Below are 24,989 nucleotides of genomic sequence, written 5' to 3'. Positions count from 1 at the left end.
ATATAACATAGCTTTACATTATAGACGGCGATACGAGTCGCCACCGTTGGTCTAACAGAAAGCTCAGTGAGGCGTGGGTAATTATGCTGAGCGAGGTCCTTTTATTCCAGACGCCACCGCAGATGATCGGGCCGTCAGTGCGTTGCATTTAGGATGCTTACTTTTATTATTATTGTTTTTATGATTTTGGTTTTTTTTTCTGTGTACTTATTGATTTCCGTGTGGTTTCTGTCCTGTGTTGAATGTAATGTACCTGTCTGTCTGTGTCTGTGGTGTCCGGAAGTAATAAATGTTTCTTTCTTTCTTTCTTAATTAGCTCATCTTGCGATGGATGTACCATCGTCTTGTGTGGTGTGTTGGATGTGTGTGATTGGTGTCTGACTACCGCAACTGGGATACAGTTGTGAGCTTATGTCATTCAATACCATCACGCCTGTATCCTTCATGGGGTAGGCTAAGGGGTACTTTGTTTGGCTAGGACATAACGGGCTGAATCACCCGGTTGTCCGAAAATATAAGATGACTCCGTGCTTCGGAAGGCACGTTAAGTCTTTCCGGGCTACTAGTCCAAATGCCTCCACCAAGCTGCAGTGGAGCAGATGATGCTCCATACCACTTCCGGTTGATTAAGGGAAGGCCTGTGCCCAGCAGTGGAACGTACGATCACGAGTATTAATATGTATACACTTTGATACCATGTCACATTAACTTTTTTGACAAATTAAACCGGAAGTCTCATTAAATGTCAAATATGATAGTGCGACAGGGTTTTAAAGTGGGTACATGATATTACTCATGACTGTACCTATAAAGGCTGTTTTTGTTATGTTTAATACATTGTTTTAGGTTTACGCGGTTATATCATAATTAAAACACATAATAACGGGTTCTTACTGCGTTTAAATCAGGGATATGAGACTCCCGATATTTCGACACTGTTGCAAGTGCCATGATCACGGATGATATCCCTGATTTAAACGCGGTATGAACCCGTTATTATGTGTTTTAATTATGTTATGTTTATACATCATTCCTTTAAGCGCCGCTAACTATATACCCATCACCTCGGAAAACTTCGATAGCGCGTTTCAGGACCCACCTGTCATAGACAAAGGCCGCCGTTTAGGTACCGCGGGTTTCTTCCCTATGGTGGCGAACGCTGGAGTCTCACAGGCCTCGTCTAGAGACCTGACAGCTTCTTCTAGACTGCCGAGGGATATTGAGAAACTCTCCCTCGCCGCAGCCACCGAGGCGTCACTGTCGCGACGTAGTGTCACGATTTCGGACTCAACTGTATCGCAAATTAATGGCATGCAAAGCGATTAACAAAAACAAAAATGGAAAATAAAAAAGGTTTCCGAGTACGGTCACGGCTTGAAGGTAGAGTCTAAAGTAACCACAAATAATAGTAGTTCATTTTAGATTGAGTTAAGGATGATATACAATATTAATTGTATGACGCATGCGCCCAAAAGTAGGTCTTGACCTCCATCATTTAAAGAGGATAGTTATTGTAAAAGTACATTCAATTGATGGCAACCAAATTTGTTTAGTACGTGGCACACTTCCATACAAATAACAATATTCTATTTTTAATCGAATTCAAAAAAAGAAGGAGGTAATCAATTTTTACGGTTAATAAAAAGTATCTCATTTCACTAGGTTGCCATACACACTTGTCCCTAAACTATTTCAAGCCATGGCCATATCACAAAATCACACAAAAATCAGATTAAAAAACAATGACTCACAAACATCCATGCGCCTACGCAAAATTTCTAAGAAATTATGAAATTAAGCATTTCTAATTATCGTAACGAATAGGGCGGAACATATTTCTTTGATTCTTTTCATTACGGTCTGATTTTCTTTACTACTCTATTCTCGAATATTATGAACGTTTCTTACTTCTTGCGTAACTAACATTTCATAAATATGAATAGAGAGAGACAATAAATACGATGTCAATTAAATTTATGAAGAAAATCACTTCGGAATGTGATTATTTTTTAAAACTATAGTCGTATACTATCTACGCCTTATTACAAAACGGAGACTAAAGATAAACTAGGTTTAAAATAATAATCTGTGCCAATAAAGAAGTAAATGCATTTTAATTAAATTACTTGACAAGTCATAAAAGTTCCATGCAAAATCAGCGACAACAGCGCCGCGGTCACGGGACTTCTTTCGTGACACGAAATTTTTAAACTTAATTTATTTTTTAGTCTTCATTTTGTAATAACATTTGTTTACTATTGATATATAAATACCGTAGATAAAACGGGGCGGAAGGCAAGAGGGAAACCACTGCCCTATTTGTCCTTTTCAAAATTGGCTTACAAAGTTAGCGTTTTTTGAACGTCAAAAATTAAATTACATATTATGTAACTAGCTGTAAAACTACTACCACATCGGAATCTGTAACGCTGAGGGAAAGACATGGCCAGAAAACCACCCAGCACAGGGCCTTAGTCCTACTGTTTCATGTTTTCCTATCTTTTCTTTTTTTAAATCCAGTTTGTATTACATAATTTATAAACTTAAATACAATGGTATTCCAATTACAGTCTCTCGATTTTGCGATCTCGAATCGGCATTGCAGTCCCTATTTTCAATCTTCTACGGTTCTTATATATCAATGTTGTCCAAACAGACTAACTATTCGCATGCAACTCTATATCAACCACAAAACTCTGCATGACTCTGTATATATATTAATGTATTTTTTTCCAAGTCATACCATCAGGATGCTGCAATTGGTGGATGTGAGCATGGTCTTCGCCGGCAAAGGCTCCTTGACTACCGTAGCCGCTCGAGGACTCCAGAGACGACTCACTCGCGCTGCTCTCTGAGCATACCTGCAATGACAATGGCACATTTTCAGTTTTTTTTTTCAGTCATCACCTATAACGGCCTCGGTGGTCCAATTCACGATCCGAAGGCCCCGGGTACGAATCCCAGTGGGGATACATCACAAAAATCACTGTGATTCCTAGTTTGGTTAGAACATTACAGGCCGATCACCTGATTGTCAATCCGTGCTTCTGAAAGCAGATTAAGCCGTTGGTCCCGGTTACTACTTACTGATGTATGTACGTAGTCATTACATGAGTCATGTCAGGGGCCTTTGGCGGCTCAGTAACCCTGACACCAGGGTTGATGAGGTTGGTAATCCACCTCACAACCCACACAATAGAAAAAGTTATCACCTCCCTATCAAAACGCTTCTGGCAAGTATCTGTAATGGTTTCATTCGCTGCTTCATAAATACACAATTATGTTCTGAATTAAACACGTATTACGGCCTCTATGGTCTAGTCTTAGATTAGAGTTAGATTCTCGATTTTGGGGACATTGTCGCTTTGTGAAACCTTTATTTGGCAAGGACATTGCAAGTTTGAATAACCTGATCATCCGAAAAAGATGATTCCGAGCTTCGGAAGGCACGTTAAGCCGTTCCGGCTATTAGCCATAAAAATCAGGTGGTGATGAGGCTACTATCCTAAACACCTCTAACCGGAGGGGATATGGACCATACTCCAACGCGCTGCTCCACCCACCAACCCACCATGTCCCCTCAGGTTAAAGGTGTGTAGGCTAGTACATACATACATAAACTCACGCCTATTTCCCACCGGGGTAAGCAGAGACTATTGAATTCCATTTGCTTCGATCCTGACACACTTCTCTTGCTTCCTCCACATTCATCAATCGCTTCATACACGCACGCCGGTTCAGAGTAGATCGTATATAACCTTTTCTAAGGACTTCTCCAATCTGGTCGATGTAAGTCCTTCTCGGTCTTCTTCTTGGTCTAGGCTAGTAGTCCAGGACTAACGGCTTAACGTGACTTCCGATGCACGGATAGTCTTACTTCTTCGGACAATCAGGTTTTAACCGAACTAGAGATCACAAAGTGATTTTTGCGATATGGGATTCGAACCCGGGACCTCCGGATCGTGAGCCCAACTCTCCGCCACTGGACCACGGACGCCGTGTTACGTTTAATTCAGTCATCATCACTAATTTAAGAGCCACGCTCTTGTCGGTGCAGCATTTTCCATGTTACTTTTTTAGGGAAAAATAGGGCAGTGGTTTCCCCCTTGCCTTCTGCCCAATAATATTTATATTATTGTTTAATTCAGTACATACGGCATCCGTGGTCCAGTGGTTTGAGCGTTGGGCTCCCGATCCTGATGTCCCGAGTTCGAATCCCGGTGGGGACACATCACGAAAACCACTTTGTGATCCCTAGTTTAGTTATAGGACATTACAGGCTGATCACCTGATTGTCCGAAAGAAACATGATCTATGCTTGGGAAGGCATGTTTAGCCGTTGGTCCCGGTTACTGCTTACTGATGTAAGTTACTAGTCGTTACATGAGCCATGTCAGGGGCCTTTGGCTGCTCAATAGTAACCCTAACACCAGGGTTGATGGGTTGGTAATCTACCTCACAACCCACACGATAGATGATTTAGTACATAAGCGTATACATGAATCTATACGTACAGACACATGTCTAAGCTATTTCTGTCAATATCAAACTGTACACCGAGAAATGTGTAGGCATATTTGATGTTTTCTTAAAATGAACTATCAACATCTGGTTATACCCAAACGAACATCCGATGAATTGTAAGCGGAAACTGTCAATAATCTTCATAATTAATGTTAACGTTATTAGGCTACTTGACGACCTAGTCAAATGAGATACTTTTTACGAAACGTCAAATGTTAAACGGCCTCTGTGGTCCAGTGGTTGAGCGTCCGGAGGCGCCGGGATCGAATCGATTGCTTACTTACATAAGTAAATAGTAACCAACGGCTTAACTTGCCTTCCGAAGCATCATCTAACTTTCGGACAATCAGGTGATCAGCCTGTAATGTCCTAATCAGACTAGGTGATTTTGAATTCATGTTTGGATCATAGGGTGGTATTAATAAACTAATCTCAGCTGAGACTGCCCTCAAGATCACGCTCAAGGCCCTGTTTTTATATGAGAACTGTCACATTGACATGATCTTGAGGGCAGTCTCGAAGCTGAGATTAGTTTATTAATACCACCCATAGATAATTGTTATCAAGTGATTTCCAGGATTTGTGCCCGAATGGCAATAGGCTCGCCTGCTATTACATGGGATTGAAACATAGCGAGGGGTAGGTGTACCATACACCTCTGCCTACCCCTTCAGGAATAGAGGCGTGATATTATGTTTATATAACGGTATACAATATTGGAGGTGTCCACAACATCTCAATCAACATGTCCGTACATTCTCATTGTCGTGGACAAAAGATTAAAATAATAAACAACAGTGGGAATCGCTGGTATTTTGGATATTGTTCGAGTGTGTAGCTGTTTACATAATTACAGTTTTCGTCGTTCGAACAATGGCGAGGCACGAACACAAACCACGCTTGTGCGTTCGTATACACATTTGTAGTTGGCTTTACTAATCTTGATCGTTTTCATCGCAAGGTGAACCGAGTAGGCACGCTTCACCGAGCTTTCTATTAGACCAACGTGATAGGTGGTGAGCAGTAGCCGTCTATAATGGTCGAGCCAACTGTGTTAGCGAAAACTGCACTTACGATAGTTATTACTAATAAAATATCATTCAAATATGGGTTTTAATTTTCGGCAAGTAATTATAAAAAATACTAGCTTTTGCCCGCGACTTCGTCCGCGTGGCGTGTTATAAAAGAGAGATCTTTGTGTGTGTGGGAGTGCATATCAAATTTCAAGCATCTAACTTATGCAGTTTAGATTTTTTCATACAATTTTTTTCCCAATAACTCCCATTTTTCAAAATACAGCCATAAATAAACTTTATATTTACTAAGGTATGCATGCATGCTAGATTGAAACAATTGATTGAATTGTTTTTTTTTTTTTAATTGATTGTTCATTGAGTTTTAATTTTAATACACTCTTCCTCTCTTCCCTTCAACGTTGCTGTGCCCTACAGGGTCCATGTTTTAGTTCCTATGCCTATGTAACACCCCATTTTACTACATGGAATGCAATAAATAATTTAATTGAATTGAATTGAAAACATCTATCTTACGCGGTTTCGATTTTTTCATACAAATGTTTTTTTCCCGCTAACTCCCGTTTCCGTGGGAATTTTGCAATATCCTGTTGCAACTAAGCTTTAAGTTAACTAAGGTACCTGCATGCCAAATTTCAAGCGTCTAACTTAAGCGGTTTAGATTTTTCATACAAAAGGATTTTCCCGCTAATTTTCGTTCCTCTGGGAATTCCGGGAATTCCTTTCTTAGTGCACCTCTACGGTACCTAAGCTACGTCCCTTCCAAATTTCAAATGCCTACGTTTAGCCGTTCAGGATATGCGTTGATATGTCAGTCACTGAGTCAGTCAGTTTCTCCTTTTATTTAGATTTGATTTTTTCATACAAATGTTTTTTCCCGCTAACTACCGTTCCCGTGGGAATTTTGTAATATCCTGTTGCAACTAAGCTTTAAGTTTACTACTTCCTTCAAACGTCTAACTTGAGTGGTTTAGATTTTTCATACAAAAGGATTTTCCCGCTAATTCCCGTTCCCGTGGGAATTTCGGGAATTCCTTTCTTAGTGCACCTCTATGGTATCTAAGGTATCTACGTGCCAAATTTCAAACATCTAACTTGAATGGTTTAGATTTTTCATACAAAAGGATTTTCCCGTTAATTCCCGTTCCCGTGGGAATTTCGGGAATTCCTTTCTTAGTGCACCTCCACGGTATCTAAGGTACCTGCATGCCAAATTTCAAACGTCTAACTTGAGTGGTTTAGATTTTTCATACAAAAGGATTTTCCCGCTAATTCCCGTTTCCGAGAGAATTTTGGGAATTCCTTTCTTAGTGCACCTCTACGGTACCTATGGTACCTGCATGCCAAATTTCAAACGTCTAACTTGAGTGGTTAAGATTTTTCATACAAAAGGATTTTCCCGCTAATTCCCGTTCCCGTGGGAATTTCGGGAATTCCTTTCTTAGTACACCTCTACGGTATCTAAGGTACCTGCATGACAAATTTCAAATATCTAACTTGAATGGTTTAGATTTTTCATACAAAAGGATTTTCCCGCTAATTCCCGTTCTCGTGGGAATTTCGGGATTTCCTTTCTTAATGCACCTCCACGGTACCTAAGGTACCTGCATGCCAAATTTCAAACGTCTAACTTGAGTGGTATAGATTTTTCATACAAAAGGATTTTCCCGCTAATTCCCGTTCCCGTAGGAATTTCGGGAATTCCTTTCTTAGTGCACCTTTACGGTATCTAAGGTACCTGCATGCCAAATTTCAAACGTCTAACTTGAGTGGTTTAGATTTTTCATACAAAAGGATTTTCCCGCTAATTCCCGTTCCTGTGGGAATTTCGGGAATTCCTTTCTTAGTGCACCTTTATGGTAACTAAGCTACGTTCCTTCCAAATTTCAAGTGCCTACGTTTAGCCGTTTAGGCTGTGCGTTGATATGTCAGTTAGTCAGTTTCTCCTTTTATATATTTAGATATTTCCGTCATACATGATTTCTATGTAACTTTAACCATTAAGGCTGCTCACGTGACGGAAGCTTAAAAAATGGAGTAACTTCTCCCGTTTTCCCAAAATTTCCCTTCACTACTCTGCTCCTATTGATTGTAGCGTGATGAAAAGTATACTATAACCTGCCCAGGAGTGTGAAGAATAATTGTACCAAGTTTCATTAAAATCCGTCCAGTAGTTTTTGTTTCTATAAGGAACATACAGACAGACAGACAGACAGACAGACAGACAGACAGACAGACAGACAGACAAAAATTTTACTGATTCCATTTTTGGCATCAGTATCGATCACTTATCACCCCCTGATAGTTATTTTGAAAATATATTTAATGTACAGAATTGACCTCTCTACAGATTTATTATAAGTATAGATGAATATACATTTTATTTTGAACCATGATAAGCAGAGAGAGAAACTTACTTCGATTTCTCCACATTCAATAATAATAATTAATAATAATAATTTATTTATTATCAAAGAGATTTGTACAGATGTGCAATTAAGTTAAGTGCCTATATAGCAGGTGTACAAATTATTTGTTGAACTCTGATCTCCAAACTAAGCTTATAGGCCTGTGTCTTGGGGATCAGCGTTCGGCCAGGCAGAGATTGAACTGGTTGAGCTATTAGTTAGGGCAACACATCCTATGCAAAAGGTATCAATAATATAAAGATATATAAGGGGCTAGAAGACCAACTTTTAGGTAAAAATAAAATAAACGTAAACAAAATGCGGTCTAGTTAGAAAATATTTTTGACCTGGACTGCCACTCCTGGGACCTTCTTACTTTTAAGCTTTCTAATTAAGGTATATTTAATAACGTATTCGACAAAGTTTAAATTCATGCTTGCATCATAGAGAATTAGAAGAACAGGGACCTTTGGCGGCTTAATAATAACCCTGACACCAGGGTTGGTAATTCACCTTAAACCCTAATCTCTGTTATTGTTTTGTTTAGTTAACACACACACACACACACGGTATTTTTTGTTATGTTGGTATCATTATATGTGTATTGCACAATCCCGTGCTCCAATGCATAAACTTCTTTCACCCTAAAGTTGCCTGGCAGAAATTGCTGTTTAGCAATAAGGCCGCCTATTGTGCTTATTTTTATTCGTATGTTTATGTCCTTTGTATATGTCGTTATGCAATAAAGTATTATTGATTGTTCGATTAATATATTTTGCTAAAAAAATAAAAGAGTTGACAACACAAAATCATTCAACGTCTCGATATAAATTGTCAAGTATCAAACAACTTCACGCATACTACACAATAATATCTGAATGGAGCGATAAAACGCTCACAGTTGTGATCGCGCACTGATTTCGTCTCGGCCCGCACTCCTGCGCACACCTTCAACATAATATTATAAACATTGACAATATGGAGGTGAAACCTGTTCGACTTATCATCTTTAATATCTTGTAAGTGTTATTATTTCTGTTTATTATTAGATATTATTAATGACAGCCTCCATGGTCTAGTGGTTAGAGCGTTAGACTCACGATCTGGAGGTCCGGGTTCGGTTCCCGATGGGGACATTGTCGAAACCACTTTGTGAACCTGTCCTTTGATACACCTGAACACCTGATTGTCCGAAAAAGTAAGATGATTCCGCGCTTCTGAGGGCATGTTAAGTCGTTAGTCCCGGCTATCAGCCGCAAAAAACACCTCCAGCAACCTGTAGTGGAGCAGCATGGTGGAGTATGATACATACTTCCTCTGCTTGATTGAGGGGAGGCCTGTGCCCAGCAGTGGGACGTATATACGCTGTTTATGTTGTACATATTAAACCTACAAGTATGTACGCAAATCCAACAATGTTTTTTTCCTGAATTTGACTAGCTATTGCAATTTGTACATTCTCAATGAACCTGTGACGTAACACAGATATAATAGAGTTCTATTTACGTAAGACACAATGTTTGTTTACTTTTCATTATCCTTATACCGGATACATTCATTGAGGATCGAAGAATAACAAGGGTTTAGCTAACAACAACAACAATTATGTCCGTCATAGGAATGTTTCTTTCATAAACAGGAAAATTTTGTTTTTTTTTTTACCCTAAATATACATCACGTTCGTCTAACAGAAACCTCGGTGAGGTGTGGGTACTTAGTTCATCATGCGATGGATGTACCACAAGGTACGGTCACGAGCATTAATATGTATACGCTTTGGTACCAATGAATATATATCACCTAGAGGGACGTTCATTGACCAAATTGGAGATGTCCTTAGAAAAGGTTTGTTGTTGATACGTAGCCCTCCCGATACCGACCCCGCCGGCGTGGTAGACGACTACCCTCAATCAGCGCTTATCTCCATCGACCCACTAGGGTCGATTAACTCTTTCAAATATTTTTCCTCTCAGACGACGCCCTGAGCCGAGGTTCGCGCCCAACTGGGCACCCTCAGGCCTGTTGTCTTAAACGTTGTACCGGGTGAGAGCCTTCAGCGCTCCCCATTTGTCCGGCCAAGTAGTTAATTCCACCTGCGGCAAATCTACAATAAGTCACGTCAAAAAAGAAAAAAAATACGTAGCCCTACAATAGATGATGAAGAACCTTTATCATGACAAGGGATCAGCCTATCGCCAATAACTTGTTAGAAAGGACATTCTTGTCGGATTTTACGACATGCTCGGGAAAACAATTTCAATTTTATTTCTCGTGTATGTTGTTTTTATTATAGATAGATAGATAGATAGATAGATAAAAACATTTATTTATGTGTTTTGTTTGATTGTAAGTTGTGTGTTACTCCGTATTTTATATTATATATTTGTTATTTGTTTTGTATTTGTTACTGTGGTGTCCCTTTATAATAAACGTTTCTTTCTTTTCTTTCTTTCTTTACAAGCCGCTGAACGTGTTACATAACATAACATAAGCTCACGGCTATATCCCAATGAGGTAGTCAGAGATGCATCCATCGCAAGATGAACTAAGTGCAAAGAGCAAATCAGTGGTTCAGAGCCGAGATTCGAACCCAAACAAGTACAGTAATGTACGAAAACAAACACGACCATAAAATTGAATTAACAATCGTATCGATTGTATAATCTTTGTTTACAAGGCAACATAACCGTCGTACACCTATAAAACTTACTATAGAGAAATAACTTTTTTCTACTTTAATTTCATTTTTTATTCATATTTGCCAGTTAAGGGTAAATAGAGACTGTTATGTTAATTTAATTACTAATTTGTAGATGCTATGTACACTGTAATTGTCATATATATGTCTTAATTTTAGTAATTGTCTTAGTTGTTATATATATATATATATGATATAGAAGTACTTAATAAATAAATAACACACAGTGGTTAGAGCATTCGGCTTACGATGCGGCGCTGCCGGGTTCTACGAAGTCGTTATTAGGGAATTCAATCTCGAACTTGCGAGATCTCGTGGCATTATTCGAGATCTATCCCGAACCATAATATGACGATCTCGCTCGAGATTGACGAGATTGGGCAGCAGTAGACTTTAGTAATAATAATAATAAAACACTTTATTGCACACAAATTTACAAAACATTTACAGGATAAACTTATTCTAATGTGGGCAAAGGCGGCCTTATCGCTTTGTGAGCTTTAGTGTTGTGTTTAAATTAACCTTATTATCTTTTTTTACTTCTTGTAAGATTTGCCGTATTTGGCATTACTATTTGTATTTGTCTTAACCATAATCACATCCGATTAAAAAAAGCGCTTACGTTTTTTTTTCCTATAAGGTGACGGCGAATAGAGTAGATAGTACGAGTAGAGTATGTACGTACGTACGTAAACAGCCTATATACGTCCCACTGCTGGGCACAGGCCTCCCCTCAATCAACCGGAGGGGGTATGGAACATACTCCACCACGCTGCTCCAATGCGGGTTGGTGGAGGTGTTTTTTACGGCTAATAGCCGGGACCAACGGCTTAACGTGCCCTCCGAAGCACGGAATCATCTTACTTTTTCGGACAATCAGGTGATTCAAGCCTGAAAAGCCTCCGTGGTCTAGTGGTTAGAGCGTAAGGCTCACGATCTGGAGGTCCGGGCTCGATTCCCGATGGGGACATTGTCGAAATCACTTTGTGAGACTGTCCTTTGTTTGGTAAGGACGAGTAGAGTACTCCATAATAATGATTAGTTTTTTCTGTTTCAGTCTCGCAGTGAATATTCACACGAGTTTAGAATGGTAAGTGTAATAATTTATTTATTATTTATTTATTTATTAAGGTACATACAACATTACAGTATGGCCCAATGCGCTGTATGGCGAGAAAACAATATACAAACTAATACAACAAAAATAAACATTGAATGAAAAAAAAAAACAAAAAGAACAATATAATGAAACAATTACAATTTAAATTAGCCGGGGAAAAATGGGTGTAGGTATACATGACTGTATATCTCGCCTGCCCCATCGAGGGTATGTTATTATGTTTAATTTGATTTCCAATTACGTCATATGCTTCAAAAATTCAAGGGTATTCGGAAGTGGATTGTACACAAAAGAAGACAAACATAACATATATTCACGACTATATACCAATTGGAGTAGTTAAACGTACATCCATCGCAAGGTGAACTATGTACCCACACCTCACCGAGCTTTCTGTTACACCAACGTGACAGGTGGTAAGCCTACATAGTTCATCTAGCGATAGATGTACCTCCGACTATTACGACGAGCTTATTTTATATTATACTAGCGACCCGCCCCGGTTTCGCTCGGATGCAATGCTGAGGAAAAAATGAAATTATTTACGACATCACATTAAAAACCTCAAAAATAACAGTATTTCTCCACTATTTAATGGATGTTATTATACATATAAACCTACCTCTTGAATCACTCTATCTATTAAAAAAACCGCATCAAAATCCGTTGCGTAGTTTTAAAGATTCAAGCGTACATAGGGATATAGGGACAGAAAAAGCGACTTTGTTTTATACTATGTAGTAATTTTGTGAGCCCATAGTCACTTTAAAAATCATCTTATTCCAGTCCAAGCGAACTAGAAGACGCGAAAGCGGCGTACAAATCCGGGGAAATCTTCGACCAGTCCGGCACACCTATAACCCTGGACAAAATCAAGACCAAGCTGAAGGACAGCGGTATTTTTGACGTGAACGACACGACGCTGAACGAAAGAGAGAAGAAAGAACTCAGCAAGCTGTTTGAAGCCGTCGAAATTATGGTGAGCTTTTAAATTGGAGCATTATATAGTCTTTTGTAATTTGGTCCTGTATTGGGCTGGTTATCCCTTCGCGGGCTATAAGGTCAGACAGGCAGTTGCTTCTGTAAAAAACCTGTCAAATTGTCTGGTTAGGTAAGCGGATCCCCTGCAAACGGGGCAACGCTAAGGAGATGATGATTATAGGTAATTTAGTCACTGTGGTCCTTGGGTTACCGGCTTGCTTCTTAATCGGGGAGCGCCGTCGGCTCGAACCCCGGTACCACACTTGCAGCATTGAGATATAAAATTATCTTAAGTGCAGTTTTCACTAACTAGACGGCGTTATGGTGCACCACCTATCAAGTTTGTCTAACAGAAAGCTCGGTGAGGTGTGGTTAGTTCATTTTACTCTGGATGTATCTCTGCCTACCCCAATTGGGATATAGTCGTAAGCTAATGTTATGTAATGCAATAATCCTATACAAACTGAGGGTTGTCTTTGTGTGCACTCCCATAGTGCATACAGGGATAAATGCCGGTTGGTGTCACACCACATTTAAATTGCCTAAAGGGGTATCTACGTGTTGGGTTCAGCCTCACGCCTTCCAAAGTTCGGGACTCTATAGGCCCGAGATATGGATACGACAAACAAATAACAATAATAAAAATATATACAGGTTATAGTGCATGTTCTTAGACTTTTGTGAAACCACTTAGTTTTAAAACTCAATAGTCACACTCTATAAATATATCTTGATAAATTATCATCCCCATCACATTAAAAAGCAAAGTCAAAATCACATTACTGCTTCAGCTCGCCAAAAAGCCGTTATTTCACCACGTTTTTCCCTCCCAACCCGTCCCGAATCCATTTCGCAATATCACTAGCAAACTCCATCATCTTCATATCGTAGACGGCAGTTGCCACCGCTCGATTTCCTGGCTTTCCATCCGAACCCCAGCACCCCGAGCCCCAGTACCCTGAACCCTAATAACTCGAACCCTAACACCTCGAACCCTAGTAACCATACCACTGAAACCCCTACGACTGAAACTCCGCAGACCACGTCAAGGGCGCGTCAACCAGGGAACGTTCAGAATGTCTTCTCCTCTATAAGGATCGTGGAACGAGCGGTGAAGAAGCAACTGAAGGAAGGACAGATCTCTGAGACGCTCGCTGCCAAGTTCAATTGGGATAAGCTGTGAGTTATTCGTTTGGATCTTTTTGCTTATTTCCAAAAATTGTCGTGTTCAATAGAACTTCCGCTGGTCGTTGGACGGAGCCAAAGAATAATCAATAACACTATGTATCGAAAGGACACAACAGCCTCCTTCGTGGTTAGAGCGTTGGGCTCTTGGGCTCACGATCCGGTGGTTCCACACATATCACAAAAATCATTTTGTGCCTCCTAGCTTGGTTAGGACATTGCAGGCTGATCAGCCGACAATTCGAAAGTAAGATGATCCATGCTTCGAAAGCCTCGTTAAGCCATTGGTCAAGACTATCAGCCATAAAATCACCTCCACCAACTCGCAATGGAGCAGCGTAGCGAATATGCTCCGTACCCCCGGTGCAGTGGGACGTAAATAGGCTGTTTCTGTTATAGAAGGAACATCATCCGCCCCACGCCGATACAAGCTTGATTTAGCTCTGCCCGATGTGGCCAGTTTAGTCTGTTTAAGCCGTAAATTGTTAGACGAACTGCTTCAATGTGGCCTTTTTAACCCCCTTCCTATCTGAAGTTGCAAGTTGTCTTCTGCTAGTGGCTCATACGTCTGATTATATGGTCCTAAGTCTGATTCTAAATCACATAATTTTTACCAGGAAATCCAACCGCATCAAGCGTTCGAAGCCATTGTACAGTTTCAACAAGGAGACAAAGATGCGAGACTTTGATACATCCTCGTAATTAGTATAGCTTTAAATACACCGTACTGAGGGGGATGATTCAGCTCACGATTCTGAGTTAATATCGTGTAGTAAGTTGAATTTTTCGTCGCAAAAACCACTAACATTTTCACAATCATTACCTAAATCATTCCCCTCTAAAAATAACTAAATAGGTATATAAAAACGAAATATAATAATATATATATCTAGTTGTCTGTCACTACGACTGAATTAGTGAAAATGATTAGGTATCACGAACGCATGATTGTAATTTAATTTAAATTCAGAAACTATAATTATTATTTTCCTATTTACATTTTAAAATGAAAATTACGAGTTTAGCACGTGATTATACCGACTAGATTCTTACACATAAAATAAGCGAAAAATAGACATAAATAAATAACAAAAACATCGGCTTTTAAGAATAAATATGTGATAGAATAACACGGATGCAATAAAATAAAGGAATGATTTCTCGAAACAGAACGAATGATAAATTGATTACACGTTTATGGATTACTTTGTGTAGTGGTAGAAAAAAACGAATGAATATGCTATTATCTATTATATATCTTTTAAATAAACGTGATGCACTTTAAGCCACATTTTATAAAATTATTATAGTGAATAAAACGAAATTTCCGACTACTTTATGTACAAAGAAATATTTTTATTACATTAAATAGTCGATGTAATTTTAGTCGTAAATCGATGTTTAGAAATAAGATTTGACTGAACTTCTGTGTTTAGCGTGCAATGGATTGTCATTTTATTTTAATAAATAAATTATTTTTTTGAAAGGGAGTTTTGCTTTGCTGTCTGAAACAATATGAAACTGAAAAACGCATGTAAAAGTAGGGCATGAAAAGGTTAAGGTACCGTTATTATACCGGTATAAAATTACGATACGATAGTTTATTATACCGGTAGCAGCGGCCTCAGTGGTCCAGTGGTTAAGCGTTCGGCTCATGATCCGGAGATCTCAGGTTCGAATCCCGGTGGAGATCTTCACTTACAAAATTCGCATTATTTGCAATTGCCGCCGGGATCCTATTGACTCGCATTCTGTTCAGCAGGGGTGCTGGCTTTTTCAAAACCATCCACACCCGACCCGCAAACGCTGAATGCATTATTGCACTGGATACAATATGCATATGTTCTCTAGTTTATTCGCACGAATTATACATACCTTTTCCTGGTGAGGGTGTTCGGCAGTGTGTTGTTGCGCCCGCGACGCTGCCAGGGTTGCCAGCTCCGACATGTTCACGTACAGGGCCGCTGGCATATCTGGCGATACAAATAAAAGATCGAAGTACAATCTGTCTAAGCGAAGCGTGAAGAAGCATCAGGGTTCAAGTCCCGTCCGAGTATTTTCTTTTTCAGATGGATTTTTTCTTTGTGAGTGTCGCTAAGCACGGGTGATATAAAAACAAAATCGGTCGATTCTTTTCTGTCTTATTTTACCTACCTTTAGTGAGATGCGGAGGGAGTGAGGACGGTTTCCCCGGCTTGATCTCATGCTGGCCCGTGTTGGCGTTGCTGCTCTTAGCCGGGACTTGCGGCCGCTCCAGGGACGAGCATCTCTGGACATTGTAACATAACATATTGGTGCTCATTCGGGCGGACACAAACATAACCTAATTTTCTAGCTCTTAAGCTAGTGCCGTACTTCACTTACAATAAGTGCATTAAAGAGATAGAGCTACTTTTAGTCTTGTCAAATTAAGTTGGTGCCTTGGTGAAAGGCCTCCGGTACCCTCACTCGGCAAAACACCAACATTGCTTCAAGCCCGTTTTTCTGTAAGGCCAAGTTTCAAACTCTACACGTCCTAATTATACAAACTATAAGTTCACAAACTCTATATGTTAAGCAAAATATGTGGCTTGGCCGTTTCGGTACCATCACATGAACTTAAGGTGAAAAATTATTTCGCTATCGCCACCACAGGTAACAAATTTATTGACTGTTCATTGCCATTCTGTTAACGTGCTTCTTATAGTAACGAAACGGCCAAGCCCCATATTTTGGCTAACGTGTAGAGTTTGTGAACTTATAGTTTGTATAATTAGGACGTGTAGAGTTAGAAACTTGGCGCTACATGAGATCTGATGACTTTTTGACATTGTGATCGATATGATCTCGTCTTGGCAACATTTTTACATGAAAACGTTTTTGTTGGGATTCCTTATCCTATGCCCACGATGAACGACTTAGGGTTAAGTATAGGAAGTAATTAATCTTACCATAGGCAACGGCGGGCGTGCATAGATGCCCTCTCTGGGCGTCCCAGCCACCTCTTGTTCCGACGTGAAGGTGTGCACACTGAGCGCCGGCCGCGGGTGACCGCGCTCGTACGCTGCAAACATTACTTATAAGTATAACACGACGGCGGCACCTCCCGACGACCCCATTACTTTAGCCATAGACGCGGCCAATCAGCTCGCGACACCAAACAATTCAGGACCCCGATACCGACCCCGGCGGCGTGGTCGACGATTTCCCTCAATCAGCGCTTATCGCTATCGACCCACTAGAGTCGATTAATTCTTACAAATATTTTTCCTCTCAGACGACGCCCTGAGCCGAAGTTTGCGCCCACAGGCTTGTTGTCTTAAACGTTGTACCGGGTGAGAGCCTTCAGCGCTCCCCATTTGTCCAGCCAAGTAGTTAATGCCATCTGCGGCAAGTCTACAATAAGTAACCACCTATCACGTTGGTCTAACAGAAAGGTCCGTGAGGTGTGGGTACTTAGTTCACATTGCGATGGATGTATCTAATTAGTCGTGAGCTTATTGTAACTAAGTTCACACCGAATGATTGTCTCTTTCGCTCTAAAAGTACATACATACAGCTTAGTACGAAAGAGACAAGACAAAGTCACTCTAATCATACTACATTAAGATAGAAAAGAAAGTTCGAATGTGCTTTCCAAAATGACGGAATATCTTTTTGAGCGATGGTCTGATCACCTCTATCATAATCGCCTTAAGAATAATTTATTAATATCAGGAGTCAACAAGACGCAAGTCATTCAAAATTAAATACACTTCTCATCAAAAAAATCGAAACACTTCCGTTTTCATTGTTTCTGTCCGAATTTAACACAAAAAAGAATTCATACGATGAAAAAAAATACATAAATGTATAGCTGGCAGTTTGGCCATTACAGTAATAAGCGAAAATTCTAAATTCAAAATTAGAATTTCATTTGTTTATCTTATAAACGAAATGAATCACTGTTTTGAGACAAATGTGTGTTTAGGGTTGGAGTACATTTAGCGTTTAAAAACTAAACATTGGCGCCTATCCTTAAACTTTTTGTTTTTTATTTCAATACTGTGACTTTGGGACGTCTGAAAAAAGGTTTTTTTTCTAAAACGTATGGATACTTCGCCCACAGAAGCCGCCCAAGTTGTGGCATTGCTGGATTCTGGCCTTAGTCAGCGTGTTGTGGCTGCAAGACTGCATCTAAGCCTGTCATCTGTTCATAGAGTCTATAAACGTTATCGGGAGACTGGTTTGTTCACGCGCCGTTCAGGATCTGGCAGGAATCGGGTCACTTCTGAGCGAGATGATCGATTTATTGTAACAACTTCTTTAAGAAATCGACGCCTTAACGCTTTTCAACTGCAGCAGCGGCTTCGTGTTGTACGAAGGGTGGCTGTAAGTGACTCTACAATTAGAAGAAGGTTGAAGGATCGTGGACTGGTACCGCATAAGCCAGCAAATGGGCCGAAATTAACTGCAGACCATCGAAGAGCGCGCCTTAACTTTGCACGTGAGCACCTAAATTGGTCATACCTACAGTGGAGCAAAGTTCTCTTTTCTGATGAGTGTAAAATTATGCTGTATGGTAACGACGGAAGGAACAAGGTCTACAGAAGAGACGGAGAACGCTATGCACAATGCTGCATTGAAGAAAAGGTCAGCTATGGTGGCGGTTCGTGGACGGTTTGGGGAGGAATCAGCGCCGACGGTAAGACAGAGCTTGCTTTCGTGTCTGGGCCACGTCTGCCTGCACTAAACTGTCATCGGTACGTCGAAGAGTGTCTCGAGCCTCATGTGATGCCCTATGCACATTTTATTGGCAACGGCTTCATATTCATGCACGACAATGCTAGGGCTCACACCGCGGGCGTCGTACGAGATTATCTTAACGAAGTCGATATCTCTATTATGGAATGGCCAGCAAGAAGCCCGGACATGAATCCCATTGAACATCTGTGGGATGAATTAAAGAGACGAATTCGAGCAAGAGATCCTGCCCCAGAAACACTTAGCCAGCTGCAAGATGCAATCCAAGAGGAATGGGACAATATACCACAGCATGTGATCGTGACTCTCATCCGATCGATGAAGAACCGTATGGAAGCAGTAATTAGAGCTCGGGGAGGGAATACAAGTTATTAAATAAACGTTTTTTAGCTTTTTTTTTCATTTACGTGTGTTGTTTTATCCATTTCCTTTATACTCCATACGGAATAAAAATGACTCATTTAACAAAATACGAAACCTATGAAAAATTCATTTAAATTTAGAACATTAACATTAAGATTTGATAAGCTCATATTACTCACTATTAAACGACATTTAACATTTATTCCTAAATGTACACATTTTTCTGATAATCCTGACAAAACGTAAACTTGCAAGGTGTTTCGATTTTTTTGATGAGAAGTGTAAATATATACCACTTACTAGCGTTCAACTCGATCGGTAGTAATAAACGCCTGAAAAAATATACTAGGCAAATGTAACCATAAACACATTTGCCTCGATATGACGAGTCGAGTAAATTTTCACCAAAGCGGGGAATCGACCAAACACATCGCGCGAGAGAACGAGAGAGAAGATGTTCTATAACCATCTCCTTCGCAGCGATTGCACGGTTCCGATATGATGGCTTCGATGGAAACCCAACCTTAAAGGCTTGTTGGTAAAGACGGGCATTCAAGAGGCGAAAGTAAATAATATTATAGTTCTCACCAGCAGATATAGTGTGTGGTCTTCCTCCCATGATGGCGGAGGCGGCGCGCTCGAACTGCGCCGTGTCCTTCAAGTCCGGCCATGTTGCTGATGCTGCAACACATAACATGATATAGCATCACATAACAACATCACTTTTTTGATAGGAGAGGGTGTTAGTGACATCGTAACGAAAACTTTGAGGGATGATTCAGATTCGATGCGATGTAAACATGAATTAATAAAGTGCAAGTCACACATTGACCGAACTATCACGGGTTTAGAATTCACGGATTTCAGTTCGGTAGTATCTGTAATAATAATAATGCAAGTAAAAAAATAAAAATATAAAATAAAAGTGTGTCTAAATAAAAATAAATAAATGTTCAGTTTGGACCGACAACTTTGACATATTGTTATTTGCCAGAGCCGGCACTTCCTGTCAGTCAGTGACTGTAACTCACTCAAAAACCTCGTGAAAAATGGGACTTTAAAAAGAACTTAATATACTCACCAGCATTATTTCTGGCGTCGTCAAGTTCGCTGTGATCGTCAGTGACCAGCGCAGGAGTCGTGCACTCGCTGCTCACGCTCTGATTGTCTGAACCCTGCAATATACAAACAACAGCATGTACATTACGAGAACCTGTCAATATAATAGCACCTTCACCGACACATTGGCATACTTGCATTTAAGGTCTCGACACATTACCGGTGTGACGAGGCACTAACGCGACGACAGCTCGACACATTGTCGGCGTTACGTTCGGCATAAGTCAGGCTCCCGTAATGTAACGCGTCTCCTATGTTTAAAAACATTAGAACGACTTACGCCCCGTTACGCCGACAGTGTGACAAGAGCTTTAAGGTATATTGTACCATTAATCTACATTAATACATCGTAGATGGAACATAAACATTTTTAAAGTGTGACGAAAAGTCTTTGCTCAAATAGCGATGAGCGCAAAAACTGTCCATAGTACGCGATTAGCTTGATAACTGTAAACCTAAAAAAAATAAAAAAATGCGTAAAACTTTTATTACAAAAACGTTATAACATAAAGCAAGCAAACATAAGAAAAAGTCAAATAAAAACAAAAATAAAAATAAATTACATTGTCAACGTAGAGCGAGCGGCGCTGCAAAGCGTCCTGCGACCGGAATCCGGAGTCCGAGCTGCAAACACTCGCCAGACGAGCCGTCTACACAAGCAGGTAAACAAACAAACATAAACACAACATAAAAAAGCATAAAAACAAATGTAGCTACTAAAATACTATCACTACAGGCGATGTCAACGGTTTTCCAAAGAGGTGAGGTGAAAAAAATATCTACTACAAAATATTTTGCAAAAAAAGAAAATTAACAAAACAGGCGAAAAAAGAACCAACTTATTTTGGCTCGCCTACATAGCTTCGGTGTTTATATAATGTGCATTATAAAAATAAACTGTGCGCAAACATTTTTTTTAAGACTATCTTGTTTTGTAAGTTCTTTGCTGGAGTGGGCTGCTTATTTATTTGTCAGTCAGTTAGCCAAATGGTCAGTCGGTGTTGTTAATAAATTACCTGTGAGAGACAGTGAGAGTCATTGGACGGCGCCGGTAGTGTGCCCGCAGACGACGCGTTCGATATCGGCGTCGAACAACTCACTGTCGACCCCGACACTGAAATAATAATACACAATAATGATGATGTGATCCAGCCGATTTCGGCTACGGCGACTGCTTCAACTCCGACGTTCATGCGCTCGCATGTGGCTTATATAGGCAATTTTGTTCACAACATATTAATAATGTTACAGTAAAAGCCTGAACCACAGTAAATCATTAGATTATAATCCTAAGATTGATCAAGTGATGACGGTCAAATCCCGAATCGTTCTTCAATGATCGTTCATTTCAAATTAAGTATGTAGTCGTTACATGAGCCATGTCAGGGGTCTTTGTGCGGCTCAATAGTAATCCGGACAATATAGGGTGGTTGAAGTCGAGCCCGAGTGAGTTCTTAACACGTGGTTCGGGCTTTTACTTTAACATATATACACGTTATTATGCTTACGGCTATGCTATGAATTAAAATTTTGTATCCTTGTCTCAGATCCCAGTATCCAGATCCCAGATTCGAGAAATCGTCATCCTTTTCTGTATGAATGAATTACACCATTTACACCCCGCTAATAACAAAAAAATTCATACCATGATGATGGTCAGAGCACTGGCTGTTGAGCGAGGATATTGATGTGAGCGAGGACTTGCGGCTGCCGAGGCGGGACGCGCCGGGCGACGCGGGCGCAGACCCCGCCGTTTCCCACGAGCCGCAGCACGACTTTATGTCGCATATCACCTGGGGAATACGACGCATAAGATGAAAATAACATTAGATTACGAAAACCGCCGGCAGGGTGGCGAGAGCTTTAAGCATTTTAAATATGTTGACGTTTCACATTAGCCCACTGACCTGTAGACTGGCCGGGGGCAGAGTCCGGGGCTCGGCAGTGTGCCGCGTCAGCTGCTCGCTGCCCTCTTGCAGGTGGCCCAGCTCCGCTAGCATTGCCACTTCACACTCCTGGAGACATAAGCAAAGATTCATCACATTACCAGTAAAACTCCAACATAAAATACACCTCTTCGCACTAATGTTTTTGTGATGACTTTCAGATCATAAGCCGGATGCTTTAACCACTGAACCGCCAAGATGTTAATAAATAATAGTCGGTTATTACATACCACCACAGGGTTGAGCAGCGAGACGAAGTGGCAGAAGCGGCTGCGCTCCTCTACTAGAGCTGCTTTAACGGCCTTTTCCTCCATCTCTTCTAACTGTTGTTTGCGCTCTTGGACGTCCTGGAATAGCGGAAACACAATATAAATAAACTTTAATGAGAAAAAAGAGACAGAGAAATATAAAATTATTATAAAAAAGGTAGCAAGCATCTATTTTAAGGCAACTTTGGATATAGGATTTTTTTAACTACCTCATGCCATTTACCCCATCAATAGTATCTCTATAGCCCTCGACACACATATGGCGCGATTGGGCACTAGCGCGACGCCGACACGAGTGTGACGCCCGCAGTGTGACGTCTCTCTTCACACTGCGGGCTTTTCAGTACATTACAAGTACTAGATTCGCGCTGACGTCACACTGTGTGTCTCTTGATGTGTGTCGCTTACTCCTCCCTACCTGCATAGATACATCCGCCCGCCGCTTAGCATCGGGCGGCGCGCGGCGCGCCTTCCGCGCATGTCTCTGTGCGTCGTGCATACGTCGCCGCAGCTCGGCGCGGGCGCGTTTACACTCTCGCGCATGCTCGCGGCTCAGCGCGCCCTGAGCGCAGCCGCCGCGTCGCCAGTCGTCTGCACGCTCCGACAGCGGAGTTATCAGGGTGTCCATTAGAGCGCTGGAAATTAAGAATTAAAACTATAAATCATCATCATCATCATCGCGTCCAAGCCGTCTCCGGCGACGGAGACTCTTAGATGTCTATTCCAGATGTTATGATAGGCTCTAATGTGGCTAGCAAAACCGAACTTCGATTTGAAGGTTCGGCCACATGGCGCACAGAATAACTGGCCAGCAGAATTAAACGTATAGTTGTAGGAGGGCTTCTGTCGAGTCTTCCACAGAAGACAGTAATATAAGAATAAATTAATTTTTCTTCGTTTTTTTTTTCACATAAACTAACATATTGTCCAGTAGTCATGAGATTTTAAAGAAAGGTGAGGTCAAGAGTATTCTGAACTGTTAGTATGAAGCTATGAACATTTTGATGGGAATGGAAAAATAAAAATAGAATATTTTATGTCTTTAAATATACTTTTAGAAAAAAAAAGTTTTAAAGGGAACTAGCTGACAGCTGACACTTTAGATTCCGACGACGATGATGTATCACTTGAAAACTGTTTGCACATAGAAAGTCGTAGTTTAACGTGGTATATATTTTTATCCTCAAGCTTACCTGATAAAGGTCTTCATCCTGGTTTCGATGGCGCGATGCCGGAGACAGACCCTTGTGAGAGCTGTGCCAATCTCCTTTGTCGCTCCTAGAACAAACAAAATATACATTTATAATCATATTTGAGAATATACTAAGATTTATAATCCGAATTGCACCAATGAGTTATTAATTTATCTTAAGTGCAGTATACATTAACACAGTTGGCTCGACCATTATAGACGGCGATACGGCTCACCACCAGTGGCTGAGCTAGGTTTACCTCACCACCCTGAACTTACTTTAGTCTTCAATCGCATGGGCGTCAGATGTCACTCACACAATTGCGCGTGTACGATAACGTCAATGTGTAGCGTCTGTAAAACTAGGCGTTTTCTATGAAGTGTCCGGTGTGTGGTTTAGGTCATTATTTTTTTGATAAGTATGGCGGAATATCCTCAGTAATTAAAGATGTTTATTTATTTCACATCACATCACCAGCCCATTAACGTCCCCACAGCTGGGGCACGGGCCTTCCCTATGGATGGATAGGGAGATCGGGCCTTAAACCACCACGCGGGCCCAATGCGGATTGGTAGTTATTAACGACTGCTAATGCAGCCGGGACCGGGAACGGCTTAACGTGCCTTCCGAAGCACGGAGGAGCTCGAGATGAAAACTTTTTTTTGGTCACCCATCCTATGACCGGCCTTTGCGAAAGTTGTTTAACTTCAACAATCGCAGACCGAGCGCGTTAACCGCTGCGCCACCGAGCTCCTCCTTATTAAGTTTATTTATTTATGCGACCGTAATGCCTTGTTCACACGTGTCGGCTGATATGGTTCTATACGTAGTTACTCCTTATTCTATGTCTAAACGTTGTCATCACAGGAAAAATCAAACTGAGAAATTTGCAATTTTCTGCATCATTTACCATTTATAACACAATTATAATAGCTATTATTGATATAGTCATTGGAAAATACGAATATATCTTTTTTTTTATTAATGTGGAGGAAGCAAGAGAAGTGTGTCAGGATCGAAGCAATTGGAATTCCATAGTATCTGCTTACCCCGGTGGGAAATAGGCGTGAGTTTATGTATGTATGTATGTATATTTTTATTTTTTAATAAATCGGACTTCCCCAATGGAAAGGCCATAATTTATTTATTTATTTATTTACATTTCACGACATTAGGTACAGTGGAAAAATCGCTAGTACGCCGTGAAACTTTCATCTATATTATACAGGGTGTCAGTGACATCGTAATGAATACTGAGGGGGATGATACAGACCATCTAAATTGATATATAAATAAAATTAAATAAATAAAAATAAAAAAACATTTCGTGTTTTTAATTATTTTCCGTTAAATATTTTTGCAACAGAAAATGCCACTTGTAATGGCCAAATGTCATTTTACATGGAGGTTCCTTTTAGGACGTAAGT

General features: G+C 40.4%; 2 protein-coding genes across 3 annotated transcripts in view; one reads left to right on the top strand and one right to left on the bottom strand.

Annotated features, from left to right (window-relative positions):
- Window positions 1-24,989, bottom strand: part of LOC126377433 (protein MTSS 1) — a 225,663-nt gene that overhangs the window by 19,745 nt on the left and 180,929 nt on the right. Inside the window, exons 4-17 of the mRNA XM_050025176.1 lie at window positions 23,563-23,647; window positions 22,788-23,004; window positions 22,331-22,447; window positions 22,062-22,169; window positions 21,800-21,947; window positions 21,171-21,268; window positions 20,718-20,804; window positions 20,117-20,210; window positions 19,624-19,716; window positions 16,881-16,993; window positions 16,105-16,219; window positions 15,826-15,923; window positions 2,744-2,861; window positions 1,100-1,291 (exon numbers count right to left, since the gene is read on the bottom strand). Coding sequence (XP_049881133.1) covers window positions 1,100-1,291; window positions 2,744-2,861; window positions 15,826-15,923; window positions 16,105-16,219; window positions 16,881-16,993; window positions 19,624-19,716; window positions 20,117-20,210; window positions 20,718-20,804; window positions 21,171-21,268; window positions 21,800-21,947; window positions 22,062-22,169; window positions 22,331-22,447; window positions 22,788-23,004; window positions 23,563-23,647 — 1,683 coding nt within the window. The remainder of the gene's footprint in view (window positions 1-1,099; window positions 1,292-2,743; window positions 2,862-15,825; window positions 15,924-16,104; window positions 16,220-16,880; window positions 16,994-19,623; window positions 19,717-20,116; window positions 20,211-20,717; window positions 20,805-21,170; window positions 21,269-21,799; window positions 21,948-22,061; window positions 22,170-22,330; window positions 22,448-22,787; window positions 23,005-23,562; window positions 23,648-24,989) is intronic.
- Window positions 8,859-15,408, top strand: LOC126377417 (uncharacterized). Of its 2 annotated transcripts, none has more exons than XM_050025157.1 (5): window positions 8,859-8,985; window positions 11,722-11,754; window positions 12,571-12,763; window positions 13,805-13,944; window positions 14,568-15,408. In XM_050025157.1, the coding sequence occupies exons 1-5, from the start codon at window positions 8,945-8,947 to the stop codon at window positions 14,650-14,652; spliced, it is 492 nt and encodes a 163-aa protein (XP_049881114.1). In that variant the 5' UTR covers window positions 8,859-8,944; the 3' UTR covers window positions 14,653-15,408. The 2 variants fall into 2 exon arrangements, with proteins under 2 accessions (XP_049881114.1, XP_049881113.1); XM_050025156.1 differs by having other exon boundaries at window positions 8,875-8,985; window positions 11,707-11,754.

Source organism: Pectinophora gossypiella, chromosome 23 (assembly GCF_024362695.1).
Source record: "Pectinophora gossypiella chromosome 23, ilPecGoss1.1, whole genome shotgun sequence".
NCBI classification, from domain to species: Eukaryota; Metazoa; Arthropoda; class Insecta; order Lepidoptera; family Gelechiidae; genus Pectinophora; species Pectinophora gossypiella.
The sequence above is the reverse complement of the archived record's forward strand: the minus strand, read 5'-3'. Positions and strand labels throughout refer to the sequence as shown.

Bases quoted from the DNA above. Each gene is read 5' to 3' on its own strand.
- LOC126377417 (XM_050025156.1), top strand. From the start codon at position 8,945: ATGGAGGTGAAACCTGTTCGACTTATCATCTTTAATATCTT. The intron at 8,986-11,706 runs GTAAGTGTTATT...AATAATGATTAG, and splicing joins CTTATCATCTTTAATATCTT to TTTTTTCTGTTTCAGTCTCG. The intron at 13,945-14,567 runs GTGAGTTATTCG...AATTTTTACCAG, and splicing joins AAGTTCAATTGGGATAAGCT to GAAATCCAACCGCATCAAGC.